The sequence below is a fragment of the Crinia signifera genome, chromosome 5, assembly GCF_055691185.1.
Source record: "Crinia signifera chromosome 5, ASM5569118v1, whole genome shotgun sequence".
NCBI classification, from domain to species: domain Eukaryota; kingdom Metazoa; phylum Chordata; class Amphibia; order Anura; family Myobatrachidae; genus Crinia; species Crinia signifera.
Window position 1 is genome coordinate 323343796 of NC_139221.1, and position 14152 is coordinate 323357947.

The 14152-nt window shown below is 48.4% G+C and overlaps 1 protein-coding gene across 13 annotated transcripts in view; it reads right to left on the reverse strand.

The window, feature by feature from the left end:
- Positions 1-2386: 2386 nt before the first annotated feature.
- PTK2 (protein tyrosine kinase 2) overlaps positions 2387-14152 on the reverse strand; it is a 188512-nt gene continuing 176746 nt past the window's right edge. For all 13 annotated transcript variants that reach the window (XM_083144914.1, XM_083144911.1, XM_083144910.1 and 10 more), the window contains 5 exons: positions 12744-12783; positions 11896-12002; positions 5445-5600; positions 4032-4112; positions 2387-3787 (listed from right to left, as the gene is read on the reverse strand). In XM_083144914.1, coding sequence (XP_083001040.1) covers positions 3575-3787; positions 4032-4112; positions 5445-5600; positions 11896-12002; positions 12744-12783 — 597 coding nt within the window. In that variant the 3' untranslated portion in view covers positions 2387-3574. The remainder of the gene's footprint in view (positions 3788-4031; positions 4113-5444; positions 5601-11895; positions 12003-12743; positions 12784-14152) is intronic.

Here is a 14152-nt window from a genome sequence, read left to right on the forward strand (position 1 = left end):
CAGTACTGAAAAAAAAAAAAAGCCCATACAATGGGCAGCCTGTGATTGGCTGAGTGCTCTCTCAGCCAATTGCTGACAGGCTGAGAGAGCGCTCAGCCAATCACAGGCTGCCCATTCATTGTATGGGCTTTTTTTTTTCCAGTGCTGACAGCTCCCGGCTCCCCCCGCCCGGCTTTATGTCACTGCCGCCTGTGTCCCCCACAGCGTCCGCATTACTAGCGGCGTGTGTCCCCCCCCTACCCGGACGGAGCATGACAGCTCCCTGCTCCGGCTCCCCCTGCCGCCCCCCTCCCTCGCCGGCGTCCTCAGAGTCCCCACGGCTGCACATAAGATTTATCTTATGTGCAGCCGGTCCGACGTCCCGACTCTGACCCGATGCGCACGGGACCGCGCATCGGGTCGGACAGGGTGTCAAAACCTGTGATTTGGTCCGACTTCACTGCCCGATCCATCTGGATCGGGGCCAAATCGCATAGTGTATGGCGGCCTTAAGGCATACAATCAATCCAACCGGGCGCTGTGATAATACATAAGTACCATGTTTTTTATTATTGTAATTACCCAATTGATTATTTTTTATTATTTTAGCGCTCCACCATTATCCTTTTCACATGTAGGAAGCAGGGCATGTTTTCTGGAGGTCACTGGTGTGGCAGTTTTGTATAAAAGCCAGCTGTCCCTTATTTCCTCTCGGGCTATACCATTGCAGTTTACATATGGACCCCTCTATCTGTACACTTCTATACCCATCATCACTGCAGCGATGCACCAAATGACAGTCTGGAAGGGTGCCAGTCGGGATCCCGACAGTCATTAACCCGACATTGGGATCCCGACTGTTAAAACACAGACGGTCGGGTTCCCGACGGCCGTCGGCTATTTTCCCTCGTGGGGGTCCACGACCCCCATAGAGGGAGAATAGAATAGGTGGCTCGCGTAGGGCTTTGTTGCGCTGGCCACGCTGTCTGAGTCCAGGCAGTCGGGATAATGACTGTCGGAGAAACATACCACACCCGTCTGGAAATGGGTGATATTTTCCTCCTGGGCCTCTATGACCTTTGTACAATTACCAAGTCCCTCATCCCAAGTATATAGGTGAATCCACACAGCTCTCCCATCACTCTTGCAAATATACAAATACACGCGAGACGTGATTGGCTAACCATTGCGCCAAATCTATTAATAGATTAAACGTAGAAATGTAATATGTATATATATATATATATATATATATATATATATATATATTCATTCCAGCTTTCATGGTGATCAGGCTGTAACCTGCCAGCCAGACAGAGAAATGTAGGACAACACCTGGACTCAGGGTGAATGTCTGAGTGACAGCTGAATAATGGTGAGATCGGGTTACACCTGCACGGAAGCAAAAACAAGTGACCGCAACGTGGGAATGTTCTACATCTCCCTGCATCATCTGCACACACAGGAGAGCTGGGTATAACTCCACAAGTGCCCAGGCCAGCACAGATCACACCTGAGAGCATCACAAATGCTGCCTGTGTATACACTGACATCACAAGTGTTACCATTATCTGTAGCATGCTCGCCTTCCACTTCCCCAGACCCTGGAGTGGGGCCTGGAGAGTTCCGCAAGTACTGTGACTCACAATACCACAAACCTATGTCTATGGGGACTCCCACAATGTTACTGGTCTGAGGAGGTTTGATTCCTGAAAAAAAAATTATGTCAACACTCAGAAGCTGCCGACATACTGATTGGGATGGGATCCCTACTCCTAATCCTCCTGCTTCCAATGTTGCGAAGATAGAGGACTGTCCTGTAACATTTTCCACCACCCTATATCAGGCATATTTAATTCCCTTTGTGACTGTTGTGTTACGGCACCTACGGATTGCCAGTATGAAGCATTCGGATGCCGTAGGAGGCACAAAACTGAGCAATTGGATTGTTATGTGTATACCACGGCCTGTGACATCACCAACAGCTACCAGCAATGTCACATCATTCTGCAATAGGTGACCGTATTTGACCAATGGGTCAACAATTCCTCCCAATGGGTCAACAATTCCTCGGTTCACAGTCAACAGGCCGACAGACAAAATGTCAACATGGTTTCTTGAACTTTTGTACTTCCGTGTGGACTGTGATCGGGATTGGGATTGGGATTGGTAATGTGAGTCCACGTGCTAAAATCTACAAATAACACATTAACAGCTCAGTCAATCCACGGGGACCTTTGTTTGTGCGGACCCTTTGGCGATGAATTAATGACTGTCGACTCTTAATGTACAAACCTAGGTGACAACATCCTTCCATATGCGTCTTGTTTTTGCACGAAGAGCCCAGTAAACATCATTTACATCCCTTAGGCCAATGCGGAAGTGACAACTCCAATAAAAGCCACAGTATATTCAAATCCTTTAATAATTCATGATCTGAAAAGGTGGGTGTGGAATTTCCCAGCTTCTCCATTTAACCAACATCGATCTGGAGATTTCGATGAGTCCGTTTTTGCCATCACCCCCAGTAGCAGCCAGCTGGGTCAAGCGGGCCTCCGACAGCTCCAAGTATCCGTACAAGTCCGTTATACGCTTCCTGAGAATAATTAATACCACCCACCCGAAAACCCCCCTAACCAACCCTAGGGAGGGGAACAGGTCTAAAGGGTGAAAAAAGTTTGATAATTTATTTGGGTAGTAAAAAACGACAACAAAAAATAAAAACAAAACAAAAAAAATGAAATTGGAGCTTTAGACAGGCAAGACGAGATAGAGACAGCTGCGATCATTTCAAATGTTAGCACGGCCTTAAGATTTATTTATAAATTATATATATTTATATTAAAAAAAGATGGGATATATATAATGGCTCTGGACCTCTACACACCAACGTTCTGTCAGCAGCGTGTGTCTTACATGGTTACAAAAACAAAAAACTTAGACAGAAGCTGACCCTACAGAGGAGGGAACAAAATCCTGGGGGGGAGGGAGGGGGCAGGGACTAGGCGGATTCTCACATTGTTTCCAATCAAAGATTACACACATCCACAAAGGGGACAAAATTAAAGGAGCGGCGAAGATCCAACACAAGTCTATTGTTTAAGTCTTGAAAATATAACTTCTTCGTAGCATATTGTGACTTAATGTTAAAGGGGAAAAAAAACAAAAAATCCCCAATGTATAAGAGATTCCAGTTCCAACAACGGTCCCGACTCTGACGGACGCTGTGTGCCCTCTGGTATTCCCGAATTAATATCGCAGGGCTGTAACCTGGCCTCCGACTTTATCTACTCTTCCCCTCTGTTTCTTGGCGAAGAGGCGAACAGAGGTCCCAAGTGTGACCCTCCAAAGTTCTCTGCCAACATTTACTCCCGGTGACGGACACATCGGTAAAACCAAGCCAGCGGCATCGCAGCCATGAGAACTTAAGGAGAAAAAAAGGTTATACCTCACGCGGCGCCAATGTTGGCGCCAATCAGCACTGGAGAAGCGGCCGCTGGCCGAAGCCGGGGGTTGCTGGTAATTGGCTGTTATGTAATCCCAGGTGGGGAAAACACGTTAGACAGAGACGTAACAGGAGTCTGGTCTCAGACGCTTAGTGCGGCCTGGAATGTCCGATCATTTTCAGCCGGGCTTGGTCAATGACGTCTAGCAAGTTCTTTGCGTCCACGGCCAGTGCGTGAGCGGCGGTCAGCATTTGCTTCTTGTACTCCTGCTGCAGGCTGGTCATCACGTACTGCTGCGCCAACTTCATCTTACTGATGAGCTCTCCCAGGTCCGAATTCAGCAGCTTCTGAGCCATCTCAATCTAGAAACGACAAAGTCAGTGTCAAATCACTGGGGGCGCTAACAACACAGTCAGAATACGGCAAGTTAAATCTGTTCTGACGGTCTAGGGAATGAGACAAACTACCATATACAGGGGGGGATGATGGAAATCCTGAGCGTACAAAAGCTACCAGCATGAAAAACTGGTATGGACGCACATGCAGGAATGAGCGCAGATGTACAAGGAGTTATCTGTACCAGGACTGACAACGAGCGCCACTTACCTCTCTGTGCGTACTGGCAGGAAGAACAGGAATGGTCTCGTCCACAGTTGCTAGTAATGTCCGTAACGCCAGGCCAACCCCCTGTGGATACACGACAGACAGGTCAGTGTTGTTACATGGGGCCCGTTGTGTAGGGAATATTTACAAATGACAGACAAAGCTGAACAGGGAGATGTAGAAGTGAGGAGAACAGGAGGGCAGCCCAGACTCCGCTATCATTTTACAGCCAGTACTAGATAAATGACCGCTTACTTCTCCACTTGTCCTCCTTGGAGGATTTGATACAGGATCTCTCCCAGTGTCCTGACAACAGAGGTGAAACTCCAGCAATCACCCAACGTGGGCCAGTGAAGCCATCAGACAGGTACTGGAGAATGCTCCAACATCAGCTGTGATCTCATCAAATACCGACACAGTAAAATAAAACTGAGGGTAGATGGGTCCCTGGTCTGAGAAGGTGATCAGCGCTGACAGGTACTGGCACGTCAGCTGCTGTGACACCAGCACACAGTCAGGGAGGTATCAGTCATCTGTGACATTAAGTGGAAGGATCTGTCGGATATGTGCGCACATTGTGGGTAATTGTGGCCCGGAATCCTCACCCCTCCAGAGGGTTGCATGCAGAAATGAGCAGTTACCCTGCCATGTGTCAGCATGTGTCAGCATTGGAGCCTTTTCCACTAACAATGTACATCTATAGCTGTGGTAATCGCCATCTCAAACGTCTCCAGATCTTCCATAAAATACACGTTCCACATCGCTACCACGGGGAGAAATTGTCTTGTGAGGTTTCTTATTTTTCCGGTATAACGCAGAATTCAATGGTTCTACCAAAATGGTATGCGGCCATTAGTTCAACGCAAACCAAATGGTCGACATAAAAAAAAAATAAAAAAAAAGATCGACATGAGTTTTTCACAAAAAAAAAAAAAAAAAGGACTTCCTTCCTTTCTAGTGGACGTGGAAGGGGAATATTGTATTGTGCACAGCACGGCACTGTGCCAAAGCAATGGGAGCGCAGCGCTACACTTATATGGTCTCCATGTCAACATATGCTGACACAGCCCAATTTTTTTTGTGGAAAACCCCATGTCGACTTTTTATTGTCATCCTTTTCAATGTTGAAAACTTGCTTTCATATCAGTTAGATCACTGATAAAGCCCGTAAGTGTGAATCCTTGAAGCCACAACCTGTGACGTGTTACCATTGTATAAGCAATTTACTGGTCATGACAGTATGCTATCTGCTGTAATTCTGCTCTAGCGGTAAGTGGGTGGGGATAGTGACGAGTACTGGGTGGGACAGGCATGCCGCAGGCGGAGTCTGCTGTTAGCACATACGTAGCCCAATGTGTAGCTTGCGAGCCAGATCCTGTGCAGCAATAGTGACGTATCAGCCGATTAATGATTTACCTTCACCATCGGGACGTACTCTTCCGGAGGGGCTGGCTGGATTCTACTGGACATTTCTATCACAGCTTTCACCAAGCCAGTCACATTCTCATACACTTTGTCATTGGTGCGGTCCAGGTTAGCGGTGGGGGGCGGACTGATTTCCTGGGGCTGAATCTGTAGCAAAAGGACAAACAAACTGTAAAATAGTTTGATCAATTCAAGAAAACACCACTAGGTGGCGCTGTGCAGCCACTGGAGCCAGAGGAGGCTGGTAACACACACACTGTATATACGGCGCATATGTACAACTGCCAAATTATTTGAAAACCTCTAAAAACAAATAAATAAACCTATATCAAGGACTACGGTGAGATTATGTAACCGGTGTCCTGGGAGCTGCTGTGTGTATGAATACAGCAGCAGGTGGCAGCCTGATGCGTCTGTGTGCAGGGGCGAGGATAAGAGAGGTATGGGAACAATGCAGTGGTTTGGCAGGCTCAGACATTCTGCTTTGCTTTGGTTACACATGGTGGTAACTAACCACGTCTGGCTTAGAGAGCACCGCTGCCTCTCTCCGCATATTTACATTAAACACTCACATGATAGGCAGTCTCCTTAGGAGCAGCGGCCAATGAGATACAGGGATGGAACCGGCACCCAGCCATTCTATTACATCTTACAGACCCCTTCCTGCCAACACAAAGATAAGTAGCCCCTTCCCTATTTCTGTGCCATTATCAGGGGTACTCCTGCAGTTGGGAGTAATGCGTATCGGTAACGGCGTCCTGCGGTTTACAGTGTTCATATACATTATATGCACAGGCGAAGCGGGAGACCGGTAACGTCGGTGTCATTAACAGCAAGCGGGCAACTAGGAGTCACAGCAAGTGGCAGCAACATGCTTATATAATGCCATGCTGGGGGCAGGCCTGATGTTTACAAGAGGTAAAACAGAAACATTACTCCATAGACGGCAATAGCAACAGGGCCTCCCACAGAGGACGCGGAGTTCCTCGTATTGTGAGCACAGAGCTCTCCCGTGTAGGAGACGGCTGTAAGTGTTTACACTGAACATATTGCCAGTGCCTGGGAAATATCTTATAATCATATCACCGAGGCGGCATCAGCCTCCGGCACAGAGCAGTAACATTATAATATATCACATTCTAGCATTTCTCTATTACTTCCTAGAAAACGATAGACGGAAACGGTTTGGTTGCTACGGGCAACACAACCTCATTTTTAGAAGCTTTAAAAATAGACCCCTTAGGGCCAGATGCACTAAGCTTCAAAAAGTGATAAAGTGGAGAGTGATAAACCACCAGCCAATCAGCTACTATCACTTTTTGAAGCTTGGTTGCTACGGGCAACACAACCTCATTTTTAGAAGCTTTAAAAATAGACCCCTTAGGGCCAGATGCACTAAGCTTCAAAAAGTGATAAAGTGGAGAGTGATAAACCACCAGCCAATCAGCTACTATCACTTTTTGAAGCTTGATACATCTGGCCCTAAGAGTGATAACAGATAAAGGGGGTGATTCCGGAGAGCCGGGATATACAGAGCGGTCATTCTGCACGGATTAATTAGGGTCCTATTACTAAAATGAAGCAAAATCCCTGAGCACCGCACAGCGGCTATACAGATGTGTCCTCATACACCTATAGCAGAAGTCACAGCAATCCTCCCATCCTGAGCACAGCGGCTATACAGATGTGTCCTCATACACCTATCGCAGAAGTCACAGCAATCATCCCATCCTGAGCACAGCGGCTACACAGATGTGTCCTCATACACCTATCGCAGAGGTCACAGCAATCATCCCATCCTGAGCACAGCGGCTATACAGATGTGTCTTCATACACCTATCGCAGAAGTCACAGCAATCATCCCATCCTGAGCACAGCGGCTATACAGATGTGTCCTCATACACCTATCGCAGAAGTCACAGCAATCATCCCATCCTGAGCACAGCGGCTATACAGATGTGTCCTCATACACCTATAGCAGAAGTCACAGCAATCCTCCCATCCTGAGCACAGCAGCTATACAGATGTGTCCTCATACACCTATCGCAGAAGTCACAGCAATCATCCCATCCTGAGCACAGCGGCTATACAGATGTGTCCTCATACACCTATCGCAGAAGTCACAGCAATCGTCCCATCCTGACCACAGCGGCTATACAGATGTGTCCTCATACACCTATAGCAGAAGTCACAGCAATCGTCCCATCCTGAGCACAGCGGCTATACAGATGTGTCCTCATACACCTATCGCAGAAGTCACAGCAATCCTCCCATCCTGAGCACAGCAGCTATACAGATGTGTCCTCATACACCTATCGCAGAAGTCACAGCAATCATCCCATCCTGAGCACAGCGGCTATACAGATGTGTCCTCATACACCTATAGCAGAAGTCACAGCAATCCTCCCATCCTGAGCACAGCAGCTATACAGATGTGTCCTCATACACCTATCGCAGAAGTCACAGCAATCATCCCATCCTGAGCACAGCAGCTATACAGATGTGTCCTCATACACCTATCGCAGAAGTCACAGCAATCCTCCCATCCTGAGCACAGCAGCTATACAGATGTGTCCTCATACACCTATAGCAGAAGTCACAGCAATCCTCCCATCCTGAGCACAGCAGCTATACAGATGTGTCCTCATACACCTATCGCAGAAGTCACAGCAATCCTCCCATCCTGAGCACAGCGGCTATACAGATGTGTCCTCATACACCTATCGCAGAAGTCACGCCAATCATCCCATCCTGAGCACAGCGGCTATACAGATGTGTCCTCATACACCTATGGCAGAAGTCACAGCAATCATCCCATCCTGAGCACAGCGGCTATACAGATGTGTCCTCATACACCTATAGCAGAAGTCACAGCAATCCTCCCATCCTGAGCACAGCGGCTATACAGATGTGTCCTCATACACCTATCGCAGAAGTCACAGCAATCATCCCATCCTGAGCACAGCAGCTATACAGATGTGTCCTCATACACCTATAGCAGAAGTCACAGCAATCCTCCCATCCTGAGCACAGCAGCTATACAGATGTGTCCTCATACACCTATAGCAGAAGTCACAGCAATCCTCCCATCCTGAGCACAGCAGCTATACAGATGTGTCCTCATACACCTATAGCAGAAGTCACAGCAATCCTCCCATCCTGAGCACAGCGGCTATACAGATGTGTCCTCATACACCTATCGCAGAAGTCACAGCAATCATCCCATCCTGAGCACCGCACAGCAGCTATACAGATGTGTCCTCATACACCTATAGCAGAAGTCACAGCAATCCTCCCATCCTGAGCACAGCGGCTATACAGACGTGTCCTCATACACCTATCACAGAAGTCACAGCAATCATCCCATCCTGAGCACAGCGGCTATACAGATGTGTCCTCATACACCTATCGCAGAAGTCACAGCAATCATCCCATCCTGAGCACAGCGGCTATACAGACGTGTCCTCATACACCTATCGCAGAAGTCACAGCAATCATCCCATCCTGAGCACAGCGGCTATACAGATGTGTCCTCATACACCTATCGCAGAAGTCACAGCAATCATCCCATCCTGAGCACAGCGGCTATACAGATGTGTCCTCATACACCTATCGCAGAAGTCACAGCAATCATCCCATCCTGAGCACAGCGGCTATACATGTGTCCTCATACACCTATAGCAGAAGTCACAGCAATCATCCCATCCTGAGCACAGCGGCTATACAGATGTGTCCTCATACACCTATAGCAGAAGTCACAGCAATCGTCCCATCCTGAGCACAGCGGCTATACAGATGTGTCCTCATACACCTATTGCAGAAGTCACAGCAATCATCCCATCCTGAGCACAGCGGCTATACAGATGTGTCCTCATACACCTATCGCAGAAGTCACAGCAATCATCCCATCCTGAGCACAGCGGCTATACAGATGTGTCCTCATACACCTATCACAGAAGTCACAGCAATCATCCCATCCTGAGCACAGCAGCTATACAGATGTGTCCTCATACACCTATCGCAGAAGTCACAGCAATCATCCCATCCTGAGCACAGCGGCTATACATGTGTCCTCATACACCTATAGCAGAAGTCACAGCAATCGTCCCATCCTGAGCACAGCGGCTATACAGATGTGTCCTCATACACCTATAGCAGAAGTCACAGCAATCGTCCCATCCTGAGCACAGCGGCTATACAGATGTGTCCTCATACACCTATCGCAGAAGTCACAGCAATCATCCCATCCTGAGCACAGCGGCTATACAGATGTGTCCTCATACACCTATCGCAGAAGTCACAGCAATCCTCCCATCCTGAGCACAGCGGCTATACAGATGTGTCCTCATACACCTATCGCAGAAGTCACAGCAATCATCCCATCCTGAGCACAGCGGCTATACAGAGGTGTCCTCATACACCTATAGCAGAAGTCACAGCAATCGTCCCATCCTGAGCACAGCGGCTATACAGATGTGTCCTCATACACCTATCGCAGAAGTCACAGCAATCATCCCATCCTAAGCACAGCGGCTATACAGATGTGTCCTCATACACCTATCGCAGAAGTCACAGCAATCATCCCATCCTGAGCACAGCAGCTATACATATGTGTCCTCATACACCTATAGCAGAAGTCACAGCAATCGTCCCATCCTGAGCACAGCGGCTATACAGATGTGTCCTCATACACCTATAGCAGAAGTCACAGCAATCGTCCCATCCTGAGCACAGCGGCTATACAGATGTGTCCTCATACACCTATCGCAGAAGTCACAGCAATCATCCCATCCTGAGCACAGCGGCTATACAGATGTGTCCTCATACACCTATCGCAGAAGTCACAGCAATCATCCCATCCTGAGCACAGCGGCTATACAGATGTGTCCTCATACACCTATCGCAGAAGTCACAGCAATCATCCCATCCTGAGCACAGCGGCTATACAGATGTGTCCTCATACACCTATAGCAGAAGTCACAGCAATCGTCCCATCCTGAGCACAGCGGCTATACAGATGTGTCCTCATACACCTATCGCAGAAGTCACAGCAATCGTCCCATCCTGAGCACAGCGGCTATACAGACGTGTCATCATACACCTATCGCAGAAGTCACAGCAATCGTCCCATCCTGAGCACAGCGGCTATACAGATGTGTCCTCATACACCTATCGCAGAAGTCACAGCAATCGTCCCATCCTGACCACAGCGGCTATACAGATGTGTCCTCATACACCTATAGCAGAAGTCACAGCAATCGTCCCATCCTGAGCACAGCGGCTATACAGATGTGTCCTCATACACCTATCGCAGAAGTCACAGCAGTCATCCCATCCTGAGCACAGCAGCTATACAGATGTGTCCTCATACACCTATAGCAGAAGTCACAGCAATAATCCCATCCTGAGCACAGCAGCTATACAGATGTGTCCTCATACACCTATCACAGAAGTCACAGCAATCATCCCATCCTGAGCACAGCGGCTATACAGATGTGTCCTCATACACCTATCGCAGAAGTCACAGCAATCCTCTCATCCTGAGCACAGCGGCTATACAGATGTGTCCTCATACACCTATCGCAGAAGTCACAGCAATCATCCCATCCTGAGCACAGCGGCTATACAGATGTGTCCTCATACACCTATAGCAGAAGTCACAGCAATCATCCCAGCCTGAGCACAGCAGCTATACAGATGTGTCCTCATACACCTATCACAGAAGTCACAGCAATCATCCCATCCTGAGCACAGCAGCTATACAGATGTGTCCTCATACACCTATCACAGAAGTCACAGCAATCATCCCATCCTGAGCACAGCGGCTATACAGATGTGTCCTCATACACCTATCGCAGAAGTCACAGCAATCCTCCCATCCTGAGCACAGCGGCTATACAGATGTGTCCTCATACACCTATCGCAGAAGTCACAGCAATCCTCCCATCCTGAGCACAGCGGCTATACAGATGTGTCCTCATACACCTATCGCAGAAGTCACAGCAATCATCCCATCCTGAGCACAGCGGCTATACAGATGTGTCCTCATACACCTATCACAGAAGTCACAGCAATCCTCCCATCCTGAGCACAGCGGCTATACAGATGTGTCCTCATACACCTATCGCAGAAGTCACAGCAATCGTCCCATCCTGAGCACAGCGGCTATACAGATGTGTCCTCATACACCTATCGCAGAAGTCACAGCAATCATCCCAGCCTGGTGCACCTGGTCCGGGGTGACCGCCTGCACAGATTAGTCTTCTCTCCACTCCCCTCCCCCTTGTTACTCACCTCTCATCGTCCCCGTAACCAGAACACTTCTTACACATTTGTATAATAAAACTCGTACAGGTCTTCCTATAGGGGGCGCCGGTGAGGACCCTAAACACACACACACACACACACACACACACATACACATACTGACGGATTGTCCTACCTTCACTCCCTCATTGTAGCTGTCCACAGGACTGTTCAGCCCGGCCAGGTTACTGAGGTGGCTGGGTGCACCCGGGCGAGGAGGCTTCTTTGGTGGGGCGGTGTGATCTAAAGAGACAGCAAGGAGCAACCGTGTTACAAGAGAGCGGAGTCTCAAATATACAGGCACCACTGGCCCCAGGGGACTGCAATCTGTTCTCCCGAACTCAACACTTTATTAAAAAGGGTCATTACCCTAACTCATGAAATGCTGCGTACAATGAGGGTACTCCCATGGCTGAGAGATGCTTTCATCCCACATCACAGCATAATAAGGGCATATGCCAGCCTGGCTGGTGTCAATGAATGAAACTGGATCCAGATGATAGACTGACAAAAGGTTGACGTGAGTTTTTCACAATTTTGTTTAGTTTTTGTATTTTACCACCCGTGTGGATGATTGGGAACGGTAACGCCTTGCTAATGTATGAGGTATACTAAATGGGGGTCCACATGTTTAGGTGACAACCTTCTCACGTGGTCACTTTTTTATGTCAACCTTTTGGTAATGTCGAACTTGTACAGGTTTACCACACGGTCGACGCCTTGACCCATACTCGGATTGGACGAATTAAGAAGTAAATCCTAAAGCACAGGCAGGCATGTTCAAACTATGGCCCTCCAGCTGTTCTGAAACTACAAGTCCCATCATGCCTTGCCACAGTTTTGCTATTATGGAATGCTAAGACTATGGCAAGGCATGCTGGGATGTGTGGTTTCACAACAGCTGGAGGGCCACAGTTTGGACATGTTTGGCCTATGGATAAGCAGTTTATGAGCAGCCGCTGGTACAAGGAGCATGTGACTCACCTGGCTTCCCCACGGGCTGATAGATGTGCTGGTTACCAGTCTGTAACAGATAAAGCGTCAGGTCAGGAAACACGTACATCATAGACACAGATAGGAAATGACTTTTCTGCTGCAACGTAAATCTAAACGGTTGCGCTCTGCTCTGGAATAGCCGCTAATGCCGCTGCACCCAGTGCCATGGGGGGGGGGGGGGGGGCGGATTCCAGGAGCCCCCAGGAACGTATAATATGTCTGCGTCACAGTGTTATACTGTACATTATCCTTCCTTACACTGTGCTCTATAAGTTCCTAGCTGGCGAGCCCCTTCAGGCGCTTCTAATGATAGTGAGCAAGAAGTGGGTGTGGCTTAGTCATTGCGAGCAGATATTTAATCCGATACCTATAATATACGTCATAGACAGTCACAGAGGCACCTAGAACACATCTTCCCCTCTCTGGAATTGAGTAATGGTTACATCACGGACAGCAGCTTCCTGTTACACAATACCACAGCACCGTAGGATATCCTGAAATCACCTGCACCTATGCTGCAATAGACTCTCTTATTGTTGATGACTTTCTTGTACGGTTTCAAATGAGTCTTCCCTGGAATCCTGCAAACACCCAACGGGTATTACACAAGCCAGTGACAGCAGATACATTTTGGGGCGGGTTACATGTTGAGATCCGAATCAAGGGGAGCGGGGACGGGTCAAGGGGAGCGGGGACGCCACAGAGGGAAGGATTATCTGAGCCGCGGACACTAGATACAGACAACACTATGGCTGCAGCGCCAAATTCTCCTGCTGAAATATGGCATGGTGTCTGGGATAACAGCGACGTGGTACATAGGGCTTTTCAGTTATTGTCATTCAGTCTGTGTTCTCTAATGGTTTATCTGTGCCTCCAGATCTCTGTGTACCTTAGACACCTGCCTGTGCTACCTAGCGGCATTGCTTATAATTGCACAATGGCAGCCCTCTATCGTACAGGGCATAATCCGAGGCCCTATATCCGCTGTGTGCTGGAGGCACAGGGGCGAGCAGGAAAACAAGAGGTTAAACATTTAAAGTGAGCAGAGCTGGAGCCTCAATTATGTCTGCTCTGTTTACATGTAGTCACAGGCCCGTTACCCGCCCCGAACACTGAAGAATGAGATCCGGGCAGTGACAAGTTCTCCCAGGCTGGAGAGCATTACTCTGGGACAAGGAGAGGAGGGGGCTTAGCTGGAATCCTGCTGAACCTCTTATCTAAACCTCGGACTCGTCCAAGTTCCCTTTCATGGGCTTCCAACCACAGGCATTCCGAGTCAGCTCCCTCATTCGCTCTCAGGCTCAAGAACCAGAAGGTCGAGGATTTCACGGGATGAGAAAGGAATTTGGAGAGGAGCATAATATTTGTCTGTCACTATGCTTTTAAGAGAGGAATGC